Source organism: Rhinolophus hipposideros (genome assembly GCF_964194185.1).
Source record: "Rhinolophus hipposideros genome assembly, chromosome: 24".
Lineage (NCBI taxonomy): Eukaryota > Metazoa > Chordata > Mammalia > Chiroptera > Rhinolophidae > Rhinolophus > Rhinolophus hipposideros.
Window position 1 is genome coordinate 21,375,271 of NC_138070.1, and position 12,850 is coordinate 21,388,120.

Below are 12,850 nucleotides of genomic sequence, written 5' to 3' on the forward strand. Positions count from 1 at the left end.
TGGCACCCAGTAAGTGTCAGACCTGGCTCAGACCCCACCCTAAGGCTTTACACTGGTGTTTAGTTGTTTTATCCAAGACATAAAAACTTCAGTTTTTTTTTCTTCATTGCCAAGAAAAGTAAGGGTCAGCACTGTTAACCTGGCCCTCAGGGGCAGGTAAGGTGATCACAAGTTACAGAGACCAGGAAGCGACAGGCAGATTGAACTACCTGTGCCTGTTGCCACCCTGCTCAGAAAACAGCGAGGGAAAGAGCAGCCCCAGGCCTTACTCAGGCACGTCTGGAATCCACGCAGAGAGCAGAGGAGGAAAGACGGGAGATGGTGAGAGGCCAGTTCTAGTGACAGCCTGTGAACACGTCCGCCCCTCTGGTTTCCATCACCAAGGAAAGCCCGTTAGGTCCCTGGGACCTTCCACCCATCACCTTGCTGCCCCGGAAGTCCGGAGCCCCCTGTGGTCCTGGTTTGGTCACAGCTAGTAGGATGCAGGGCCAGGTGTTCAGGGCAGTGCCTGGAGGACAGGAGTGTGAGCAGGGGTCTCGCTGGGCACTGGTCACAGCTTTGGGATGCATGCTCTTCACTGAGTGGGGACAGAGCCAGCTCCCGGGAGAACAGCCATTTCTCTGGTGCTTTAATACAATTTTATACCTTTCGTGTATTTATTCCTATTAATCCTGTCATTATATTAATGGGCTGTGATAGCTATGAAATTAAGAGCTCTAGAGAGGAAGCCAGGGGAACTTTGCCATCGTCACCGTGCTTTTCAGCCTTAGAGAACCAGCACTATTGTTAGTACAGTTTTCTATGTTCAGTCTGCGTAATTTCATAGTAGTCTGGTTTTTCAGCCCTAAACATTAAAGACAAATAGTGAGATGAAGAGCAGAGGGTGCAGGCCTGCTCTCTTAGATTGAAGGCTTTTCCTCACTCCTTTCATGAACCCCAATTTCAAGGCCTGGCTCATTCTCCAGGGTCTCTCTGGACTAGTTTCGGGGCAGAGGGGTGAGGGGGCCGCTCAGATGTCTCACTTGGGTTTGATGCTTGTTGGCCTCGCTGTGCTCTGCCAAGTGGGGTGCCCCATCTGCTTCCGTCCAGCTCCCCGTGGTCCCCCTGGCCAGCCAGCCTGCCTAGGTGTGAGCTTGCATTGTTTGGATTTGGAAGTTTGGTTGTCAGGTCCTTAAAAGTTAACTCCCCCACCCTGGAGCCAGCAGCCATGGTTTCCTCATTGTGTAAATCACTTTGGCTTATTTTGTAAATGAAGTTTCTGCTCCGACTAGAGATTCCAGGTTTGGGGTTGGGTTTGTCATGAGGAAGCTGGGGAAGTCCGGGGTTCCCACAGCTGTGGAGCTGGGGCGCAGCGGTTTCCTCTCGTGCAGGAGCCTTTGCGGCGAGACGTAGTGAGGTCAGGCACGTAGGCGACTCTGCCAGAGACGCCTGCCTTTCAGGGAGCTGGAGAACGGGCCGCAGGAAGTGGAGATTTGTTTTCTTCCAGAAGTGAATGTGACCTCTGGGGGCAAGGGCTGGGAGTCCTCGGCAGCGTGTGCTGCCATTGGCCTTATACAGAGATGGGCCACACCATTCAGAAGCTTCTTGCCCTGCTGTCCATGCAGTGGTGCCCAATCTCCTTGGCTCTTTCATTAGGGCCCGTAGTCACGAGGACTAGGAGAGCATGGACGGGCTTGGGACTTAGATCTGAGTTTGAATAGTCACCCAGCCTAGTATGTGACCGGGGCCTCTCTTAGCCCCGACCTCCTTGTTTAAAAATGCTTCTGGGTGATTCTGAGAGTCAAGTAACATACCACCTTTGGGATTCTTGGGACAGGGGTTCCCATCCTTGTCCTCCTTGCTGCAAGCCCAGCACCTTGGACAGGTCACTTCCCTTCCCTGGCTTTGGTCCCCTCCCAGACGGAGCTGACGCCCTGGCTGGCTGCTTCCTGAGATTCAGAAGAGATCAAAGAGGCAAGTGTGCTGCCGCAGTTATCAGTAGCAACTGTCAAACGCCGGTTGTTGCACCTTCATAGGAAGCAGTGAGTGTCACTGTCAGCGAGGGCAGAGGCCCCTTAGAGGGCAGCCCGGGCCTGTGGGGCATGTACCAGGCCTGTGTCTTTATGGCCAGGAAGTGTGAGCACTGCAGCACTGAGGCAGGGGGATCTGCCTGGGCCCCATTGGGTGGTGTCACTGGACGGCTGGCAGGTGTACTGTTAGGCGGCACCCTCACTACATGCTTACTGCCACCTTTCCCTGTGGCTCTTGAGAGGTTTGCATTCCTTCGTGCTGTAATCTGGCAGCTTTCCACACGGCAGTTATGAACAATGCCTCTGGGCCAGATCTGCGAGCTGGCAGCAGCAGATAATCAGCTTACTGAGGGGAAATGACCTCTGGAATAATTGCCCATAGAGCTGCTACCCTTCAGAAGGCTTACATTTGAGTCGAAGACCCCAAAGGGCAGCATTCTGGGTGACTGCAGTCAGGGGCCATTCATTTTGATGACAAAACTTAGAAAAACTCTCCATTGAAGGGCCCGTCGCCCATCCTCCCCTCCTGCCCCTCCTCCATGAGTCGCAGGCCCCCTACTTGGTGTCAGGACCTAACTGTCTGTAAAGGGGGTCAGGGATGGCAAACTATGTAAAACTGTACAAATACAAATGGCATTAGTATGCTGTGATCCTGGGAGGAATAAGAACTGGTACCCAGGATCTGATGGTTTGCCATCTAGTAAAATGTGGGCTTTCTCAGTCACCTAGGAAGCTAACTCTTGATACAGTTGAAGACAGGATGAAATCAACAGTGAAACATAAAACGAGGTGTTTGGGAAGTGCTCGCTTTTTCAGTTTGTAGCATTTACATAAAGTGTGTGAATTTCCAAAATTTAATTGTGGAGTTTTATCTTCAAAATGATTCTTGCAAATAAGGATAAAGTCTACCTCCCAGCTGAATTGCATTATCATATAACAAAATATTGTGAATGATTGTTACTTTTGTAGTTGCAAATAATTTGAATACGGAGTAAAGTGACTCTTAAAAGTCGAGCTGTTTCTTGGAGAAGCACACGTAGCCCCAGCATTAATCCGCTCCTAACGTCTCGTAATGCAGGATGGCAGCTGTTGGTGTCTTCAGAATACACAGATAATCTTTGTAAATCTTTGCTTAGAGCTCCTACTAAGGGAGGTCAGGCTGAATCCTAACTACTCCCCAGTGTCCCAAGAGGCTGCCGAGTGTGGGACTTGCTCCTTGTGCCCGCGGTTCTTCCAGGAGAGGGTAGGGTGGCTCAGTTTTTGCCACTGTGGTGGCGGCGACCTGCAGATGGTGGGTGGGATGAGCACAGGAATGGGTGAAAGGGCCAGTCCCTGACACCAGCCGGGTCTTGGGCCGTGGCCCCCATACACTGTGCTTGTTCCTGTCCTAAGGCTTGCCCTGCCCAGGATTTGGAGGCCCTGGCATCTCAGGTCTCCTGCACCTTCCTCAGCATTCTCCTGAGAAGACCACAGTGTATGTTGCTTATGTGTTTTTCTTCTTTTCCTTCAGAATATTGACATTACAAACTTTAGCAGCAGCTGGAACGATGGGCTGGCCTTCTGTGCTCTCCTGCATACCTACCTTCCAGCACACATTCCATATCAGGAACTGAACAGCCAAGATACGGTAAGGCAGGCTGCGAAACAGCCTGGCTCCTGGCCGCTCACAGAGGGCAGGTGGGCGTGAGATGTAGAGGCAGAGCCATCCATGGACGGGGCCGTGCTGTTGCATTTCACACACCACATTGCTGGCTCACATTGCCCTGTTCCGGCTTGGTCTTATTTTGGATGTGAGTTATTGGTGCTGGGCCAGCCTACCAAGTCCCTGGCCCACCTTGTGTAGGATGTTTGCCCAGTCCAGAATTCCCCAAGTAATGACATGCCCAGTGAGAGCTGTGACAACATTTAAGATCTAGGACTTCACCAAGTATTGGCCAAGGAGAGCTGCCCAAGGCATGAGCGGTCCGACTAGCAGCGTCAACCACACCCGGCCAGCTTCTGCCACCTCTAGGCCCAGGACTGGCTAAGAGCCAACTGTGCAGTCCAGGCCATGGTCTGAGGCGTCCCATTCAGGGAGCTGCTTGGGGACAGAGCCCCTGCCCGGGGCATTCAGAGGGGACCTAGGCCCAAGCCCTCCTTTGGTCCCCTATGCAACCCCATGTCAACCGCCTCCCACCCCTCAAACAACGCTTCAAGGTCCCCACAGGGGAGAAACTCACTTAACGGGTGTTTCTTATTAGCTTTTGGGGTCTGTGTTCAGATGGTTCAGGGCTAATATATCAGAAGTGACCCTTTTCTGTAGTGAAGAAGGAACAAGTGTTTAGGGATCATTCCACAGCTGCTTACAAGCAGAGCGGGCAAAGCCCTGCATGGGGGCGGTGGGCACGGGGCCAGGCCCTTGGAGTCGGGCGGGAGTTCTGAGGGCTCGTGTGGCTTACTTTAGTACCAAGCAGAGGTGGGCATCGTCTTTCCCCAGCAGCTTGAGTAGTCCGGGTCGCCTTTCTCCTGGCCTTGCTTGTCCACTCCAGTCACACCTTCTCTTTTACAGCGAAGGAACTTCACCCTGGCCTTCCAGGCGGCTGAGAGTGTCGGCATCAAATCCACACTGGTAAGCCCCACCTCTCCCCTGAGGAGTCATTGGCAAGCCCTACTTTTTTGTTAGGAAGCGCTGGCTTCTTATTAAGGGAGGTCCTCAGGTGGTGTGGTGGCCTGATAGTAAGGAGACAGCGTGGGCCCTGCGCCAGTCGAGCAAGCGCCCTGTTAGGTGAGAGTGCAGATAGGATTTTACCCCTGCCCCATGGGTGCTCTGTGCCTCACGGAAGCACCCCAGGGAAGTGCACCAAGTTGGGTGGGGTGGTCTTGACCACAGCTGTATGTCTGAACTTGTCAGACTAGAGAGAGAGTGTAAGGCGAGTCTCGGAGGGTGGCTTAGTCTCCAACAGGTGGCTTCCGCACTTCACAAGGGTTATGGGAAACTGCTGTTCATGGTGCGAGAAACGAGTTTTAGGAAACCCGCGTGTTTCAGGGTGTTGTTTAAGCCTCTGCTCAGCGCCTGCAGCAGCTCATGACAGACATGCTTCTGTCAGGCTTTTGCCTCGTCACCAGTTCAAACTTGGTGGGAGAAAATACTGCATTCAAATGCAAAGCTAGCCCTTTCACACCGGGGGGCACTGCCATTAAATAAACTATGTACTGAGATATTTATAGGATCATCAGTGCACAGCTCGGTCATTTCCACAGAGTAAAGTACTCATGGGGCCAGGTCAGGGACCCCAGGATCTCCCTTTGGGCCCCCCAGTACCACCTCCCCACCTCAAGGGTCCCCATCACCCTGACTTGTAACAACTGAATAGTTTTGAAGAAGTATTTACACTCATATTTATACTACAAGAGTGTTCATGTAGAAATCCATAAATGTATCTTCTGAATTCATAGAAATACATTTTTTTAGGGTGGCTTCTATTCAGTTGTATATAGAAAAAGAAAAGTTAGAGTTATTGAAATATTTTCCATTATCTGGATATTTTAGGTCACATGTAAAGTTCCAATATATAAAAAGTGGACAGTTTCCCTACCCTACAAACTTTTAGTCGAGATTCTTATTGAACAAATGGTATCTTTTCTGTATCAAGTGGGTGGCCCTTTCCATCCTGCTGGCTCTGGGGGCACATTCTGTGTCCCTCGCCCAGGGAACCTCAGAGCAGTGCTCTTCAGCCAGCTCCTCGGAAAGTCACAGATCTTCATTAACAGCGGGTCTCTGGGAGGCCTCCGGTTATATGCAGCATCCGGGGTCTCTTACGTTTGTTCTCCTCCATCAGTGAGCACCTCACAGATCACTGGTATTTTGCAGAGTACAGTTAAGAGAATAGTACCTTTGATTTCAGATGCTCACCATGATGAAAGGCGTTAGAATGTTGAATTCTGAGAGCTCCGACACACAGGCTCTCCCAAAAGAGTGACGGGTGAGAAGGGCTTTCAGAAGTGACCACGGGGAGGGTTTAAGAAGAGAGGCAGGCAGGGAAAGAGGTCCCAGGAGAAGATGAAACCAGCCGAGCCTTAGGGAGCCAGGGAGCGACCCTGGTGTGGGACTTGAGCAGGGTGGGCAGCTCGGGGATGGTGCTGAAACCCAGGGAGGAGGCGCGGGGCCCTCAGTAGAGATGGAGCGGACGTCTTGGTCAGGCTTAGAACGAAAGTCTTTCGACGCCCCACCCAGCCCCATGTTGCTGGCCAGGAGGTGATGGAGAATTCTAAGCAGGCCTCTTTCTTCTCTGGCAGGACATTAATGAAATGGTGCGAACTGAACGGCCCGATTGGCAAAACGTTATGCTGTACGTGACGGCAATCTACAAGTACTTCGAAACCTGAGCACATCTGGAGGATCCTCCACAGTTACCAAGCGACACCAACGCCATTAGCTACGCGCCCCGTAAAGCTTTCAGCAACTCTCTAGGCTGCCCCTAAGCGTGTGAGCCTTCAGCCCAGGGCCTCCAAGTCACGAGAACTGGGACCTGTGTGGCCCCGCTCTACCAGGCTCCTCCCACATGACCTGTCCACTCAGAGGTCAGCATGGGTGCAATACACATCGCACACGCTGATTTGCTGCTGGATTTTCCCTTCTGACAAGAACACTGAACTATGTTAGTGTTGTGGGGTATTAAAAAAAGGCTCATGCACACACAGCTAAACTTGGGAAGGGGGGTTAAATGATGTGGGCAGCTCGCAGTGGTTAGTGAAAGCTTTACCCACAGCACTGTTCACTCCTCACCAGTGCAGGTTCCGTCACCATGTGAAACACGTGGGGAACTTGGTGCCTGACAGGTTCCTGCTTCGCGGCACCAGGCCAGTGGGCCTCAACCCTTTACATGGGCTTGGTTTCATGGAGTGTGTCACTACAGCAGTGGGACAGCCACCCTCTCCATGTGACAAGGCTGTCATAGCCAACACAATATAGGTGTTTGCAGCTTGAGTTAACAGATGATGAAGACTCGGTTCCCTGTTCTGCCAATGAACAATTCACGCAACTGAGCCTCTGTCGTCAGGACCTTTGTCATCGGCCCTGCTGCTCTGCCAACCTGTCCAGCCTTGAAGGGGCTTGGAAATCCAGCTCAGATTTTAGGTTTGTTTGTTTTTTTTAATTGTTTTTCTCATGAGCAAGATTGGAAAATAGCTTCAGTTTTGTTAATACCAAAGTTAAATTGTTTTAGTAAGCATAGAGATAGAACACAAAATCTGAGCGTTAGCATGGTGAAAGCCAAGAATGAAGTTGGAAGTAGCTGGAGAAGAAGCTAAACAACTTGAGGGAGCCCAGACAGGAGAATTTGAAGTTACTCCGAGTCACTTGGGTGTAATCCTCCTAGGCAAGAATTTAAGGAAGTGCCTTAACGCTCCTTGCACGGGCAGCCACTGTATAGAGGCTCTCGGAGGCCACCGCAGCCCAGTGACAGAGTTGGTTGGTCCCCTTCCATGCTGCTCTCTCGACGTTCCAAGCAACAACAGCCACACCACAACCCCTCTGCACAATTTGAACCAAAGCCTTATTACGAGGTGTTCTGTCAAGGTGACTCTCAGACTGGGACTCGGCCCTTCTTGGGAACAGGGAGCCCATGACTCATGTGCGCCTGCCACAGGGGCTCTTGGTTTGAACAGTGTCAAGACCTGTTGCTTCCAGAATACAACTACGTTTGTCACCTGCAAAGTAGCATGAGGAACAGCTGCTACTAGTGGAGGCGGGATCGCTGCCCCAGCCACGGGATACAAGGAGGGGACTCGAAGGCCGCTGGCCCTCATGTGGGCTGAGGGTTCTGCATTCAAGCGTGATGTTCTAGACTAGGAGTTTGACTTGTCTGTAGCCTAGAAAAGAATGTGATGATTCTGAACGGGCTGTGCATATGTGAGCAGCCTGCTGGCCCAAGGTCACCAAGTGGCCAATAAATGCCTATGTACCCTGCCCAGATGTCCCAGCCTGGCAGTTCCACCTGCTGCCTAGACTGGAGGCTTTTTGTGAAATGCCCAATTGCAGCTAAGGAAGGAGAGGCTGGCGAGCAGAGCCCAGCCCCCAAGCACACAGGAAGACCCTGGTAGCCGCCTGTCCCCGTCCTCACTGCCTGGGTTCTGTTCTTATTTCTGTTGCTCTATTGACAGGTGCCCTATGCTGTCAGCTGGCGGACTGTTAAAGTGAGAGTCACTATCTTTAATGTCTCTCCACTTGGTTCTTTGAGCTCCCATTTTGCTCCCGTTTGCCCTCACAGAGGCCTGTGCACCTGTCTGGACCCAGTGTGTCTGATCTGCAGCCATGTTTTTGCTTATTTATTATGTTGGGGGGGCTGTCTTGTCCTATGAAGGAGAAGACTCTCTTGGGTCTACAGTTCACACTAGTTCCTTTCTAGCCAAGTGAGCTGGCCCTAGCAGCTCGTGCTGTGCGGAGGCTGGTGTCTTGGAGGAAGGCAGCCATTGTTGGTGGCTGTGTCCCATGACTGGCATTACCCCGCATCGTGCCCTGGTGTTGGTGACAGGCCAAAGGGTGGCTGCGGGGCTTGGCCAAGGCCCAGCCTGTCTGGGGCCCCTCCTCTGTCTCCCTGACAACAGGCCATGCAGGGGTGCCTAGCCAGGCTGCCCATGTCTTCACATGGGTCCACAGGTGAGATTTCAAAAGCGTGACGTTTTGCCTTTTTCTAATAGGATCCTTATAACACTTGGCTTTATGGGATGATTGTAGGTGGTCACATATACCTAAAAGTGATACTCCGAGGTGCTTTTAGTCCAGTGGCAATTGATGTGAAGCCTCTAGGAAGTCCTTTTGCCTTGTTTCCCTTCAGGCACAAGCTTTAGCGCAAGAGGGCCAGTTATATTTCTATTTCTCTCGCCCACGGGCTTCTGCTGACAGTACTTTTTTATTCTATTAAATATTCTTGAATGTATTAAAATTGCTGAAACATACCAGGCTTGGACTTTACTAGTTCGCGACTCCCTGCTGCCCTTTTGACCTCGTGTGCACAGGACCCTGGTCACCTCCCCGGACTGGCTACAGCAAGGAGGGCACCTGAAACCAGCCTTCCTCTCCTCACTCCTGGGGAAGGACCTGACGGGGACTCGGGAGAGGCTGCACCCTGGGCGGAAGCCACAGCTACACCCTTGACCGGATGCCTGGGCCTGAGATAGGGGGTGGCCCAGGTGAGCCCAGAGGTTCTGCGACAGGCGCTGTGACCTGAGAAGTACTGGCCAAGCTGCCCTATGAGGGTGGAAGGCCCGGCATCCCCCAGTTGTAGCCCAGACACGTGCTCTTCTGGGGAGAGGGTAGTGCCTTGAGGTTTTTTGTTTTTTAAAGAAATTTATCTTCTTGGAAATAATTTTCAGAGTATATAAAATTATAGAGAAACCAAAAAAAACAACAAAAAAACAACCCGATAATTATACCACTCAGAGGCGACCAACCAGCCAAGCAGTCAAGCCTTTTCTCCTGTGCACCTGTGTGGAATGGTTATGAATCCACGAGCACAGCCCAGAACACCTCTGCATCTTGTCACGTTGCACATGTCACATGCAGAGGAATCCATGGGGCCACCTCAGACTTTGCATGGGGTGATCTGGGGTACCCTTCCCGGGCCTGCAACCCCCTCCCCGAGGTCTGGGGTCCATCCAGGAAAGGACAAGCTCTCGGAACGCCTGGAGCCCACCATCTGAGGCGAGGCGTGCCCTGTGAAGTGCTCTCCAGCCCCCACAACGGTGCTGACAGCTGTGGGCATCCATTGGGGCCTGGCTTCAGGAGCACAGTGCTCCAATCCTTGGGTTGCAGGACGGGGCTTGAGAAGGACTGAGTGAGGACTTTGTGAGACTCCTGCTCCTCCCGACTCCCCAGCCTGGGGCCTGGGGTTGTCACTCAGACATTGAACTCATGTCATTTGCTGTAGTATATGGAGGTCGTTCTGCTGTGGTCAACGAGAGGCCGCTGAGATGGGCATGTCCCTGTGTGCAGTGGACATTGGTCGAAGCAGCAGAGGGGGTGACCTCCCTTGGGAGCAGCCCTGGGTGTCTTAGCTGCTCCTCAATTGTGTGGGGTGCCTTCCTCCTGCCTGTTGCGCCAGCTGTCTCAGGAGCAGACCATGAGGGGGTCCTTTTGTAGTGTGACTTCCTAAGCTCAGAACCTGAGGGGCCCCTGAGAGGAATTCCTCTGCCCAGCTGGGCCTCGGGCGCCGGGACACCTGGCTCCCAGAGCTGCCAGCCCAAGGGCTCTGCTTCCGTCAACTGGCACTTGCTCTTCCTGTCCCAGGGCAGCACCTGTGGGAAGGGAATTGTTTCCATTTTGACTTAGGGAAGATTCTAGGACCTTTGGGGGCTGCAGCTTTGATGAATGGAAGCAGGAAAACGGGTTCCTCAGGGAGGGGAGACATCCAGAAAGGATCCCACATCCCTTCATCCATAGCCACTCATGGCTGTGGTCCTGGGCGTGTCTTGGTGCACACAGAGGCCAGCTCTGCCACCATCCTCTCAAGGCCGCACTTCCATAGCCTTGGGTTGGCCTGGGTTGTTTGACCTCGTCCCTACAGTGGAGAACAGGGACAGACAGGGGTCTGGTGCTTGAAGCTCCATGCTCTGAGTCAGGTGGGTGAAGGGTGGATTCCAGTCGGCCCCAGGTTGCTGGAAAAGCTCTGGCCCAAGCTCCGATCCCAGCAGGTCAGGACTTGGCTGGGGCGCAGCTGTGCAGGAGGCAGGGTGGGTTTCGGAAGGACAGGCCTCCACGCTTCCTGGGCAGAGCCCTGCCCGCTGAGCACCTGGGGGAGCATGCCCGGAGCTGGAGTCCCCGTAAGAATGGGTCGGGTGGAGAGTGATGGGCACAGCCTGTTATCCGTGCCACCCGACCTGTGCCAGGCCCTGAGCAGCAAAGACTCCAGGAGCTCCTGGAGGATGTCTCCAGTATCGAGTGTGAGCCTGAGTTCTGTGGAGGGGTCTGCAGTCTTAGATGGCAGAACCGGAAGGGCTGGGGAAGAGCATGGGATGGGCATATCACCAGCATCCATCGGGTAGGAAGCAGGTTGCTCCAAGCAGGGGTCTGGACACCCCGGGCCATCACATCCACCCTCCTCCAGGTCCGCCACCAACACTTGTGTCAGGTTGGGGCTGTTCCCACCGCTGCAACATGGTGACTCCAAGAGGGACCCCCCCCCCCCGCTGGGCCTTGCTACCAGGCACCTGCTCTCTGTAAAGTGGGATAGAGTGGGGCTTGGGTGGAGGTAGTGCAGGGAGACTGGGGAAAGGTGGACGCTTTGCTGTTCTGGGCTGTCGGCTTAGGGCCATTCTTAGGATAGTAAATGTCAAGCCCTGACATGCACAGGGCTGTCCCTGCCCACCGTATAGGCCAGGACGAGGCCCCACACCCATCTGGGCCTCAGTTTCCACATCTACACAGATGCACCCAGATCAGTTCAGAAGCACAGGTTTGCTAGTGGGGTTGCTCTTTGGTCCGCAGAAGCAGACATGGGCTGACATCTTCCAGGGGGACATCTTCCAGGGGGGCTGGGATAGAGGATGGGGTTGCTCCTGAGGCTGAGTGGCTGGGGAGCTTCCTCAGGCATGATTTTGTCTTCTCAGGGCTGCCTTAGTTTGAGCATAAACTGGAGCCCTGTGAGGTTCCCCCACTTCCTCAATTCCAGAGCCCCAGGAAGTGTACAGTGCCCCTCCCCTTTGGAGGAGAAGTAGGTGAGTACCTTAGGGTGGCCTGATTGGTTCCCAAGGTTGTGGCCCCACTGGTGCTTTGTCCTGGGTCTGGCACTTCTTTCTCCCTGATGTGGCCCAGCTGGGCCCACAGCAAACAATCAGGCCAGAGGCCACCCAGGTGCATCCTGGACAGGAACAAAGAGCCAGTGGGGTGGGAAGGGGGTGGGGAGTCTGAGAACGGAATTCTGGAGCAGGAGAGCCCAGCTGGCCCCACTGCCTGGCCTGAGGAGCCTGGGCCTGGACGGAAGGAAGGGCGGGTGTCCACAGCCTTCAAAGCCTGGCCTGGGGCTGGGCAGGGAAACCAAGGCCCAGAGGTAGACGATGGGGCCTGCCAAGGGCATCCCTGTGCCCACCAAGGTGCCAGCAGACCTGTGCCCCCATCCTCAGAGCTCCCTGGGGACCAGTTGCAGGCCTTTGCACAGGGGTCTCCAACCTCTCAAGGCTCAGGAGGGCACAGGGCTGGTGAAAGCACAGCAAGGCCAAAACCAGGAAGTGGTTTTGAAGGAAGGTGGCTCCTTCAGTCCCTCACTTAAGGCTCCTGGTGCCAGGGCACAGGCCTCCTGGCAGATGTGTGGCAGCAGAGTGTCCCCTAGGAGATCCTGGAGGAGATGATGTGGGCCAACCGTGAGCATGGCCACTCCACAGGGGAGGCAGTTTGTGAGCAGCCCTCCCATATGCCTGCTTCCTGTCATCACTGAACTGGAGGGTCCCCAGCATATGGTGTCTCTGGGCAATGGCTACACTGGAGACCTGGACAAAGGCACATGACAGATGACACAGGACCATTGGAGCAGCTCCCTTCACCAACAGAATCTGCTGTAGGGGAAGGCTGGGGACCTGGCTCTGGGGCTGGAGCTGAGCCAGTCCCTGCCTGACCACCCCTGGCTTGAGGACACAGCTGCCCCAGGCCTGGGGTACCCACACTGAGGTGTGGGGGGATGCCCACTGGGCTCTAGGGCTGAACTCTGAGGGCTTTGGCACTTTGACCCTGAGGACCAGCTGTAGAAATGGAGCCTTCAGTCCCTGGGCATGGGGCACGGCTGGTGTGGGGCAGGTGTGGCCTGGCCACACGTGGGGAGGTCTGGTCGGGAAGGGCGCTGGACCTCAGAAAGGAAATGTCAGGGAAGAGA

General features: G+C 54.0%; 1 protein-coding gene across 11 annotated transcripts in view; it reads left to right on the forward strand.

Annotated features, from left to right (window-relative positions):
• SPECC1L (sperm antigen with calponin homology and coiled-coil domains 1 like) overlaps nucleotides 1-8,945 on the forward strand; it is a 124,358-nt gene extending 115,413 nt beyond the window's left edge. For all 11 annotated transcript variants that reach the window (XM_081037329.1, XM_081037337.1, XM_081037335.1 and 8 more), the window contains 3 exons: nucleotides 3,520-3,636; nucleotides 4,558-4,617; nucleotides 6,285-8,945. In XM_081037329.1, coding sequence (XP_080893455.1) covers nucleotides 3,520-3,636; nucleotides 4,558-4,617; nucleotides 6,285-6,374 — 267 coding nt within the window. In that variant the 3' untranslated portion in view covers nucleotides 6,375-8,945. The remainder of the gene's footprint in view (nucleotides 1-3,519; nucleotides 3,637-4,557; nucleotides 4,618-6,284) is intronic.
• The last annotated feature ends 3,905 nt before the right edge of the window (nucleotides 8,946-12,850 follow it).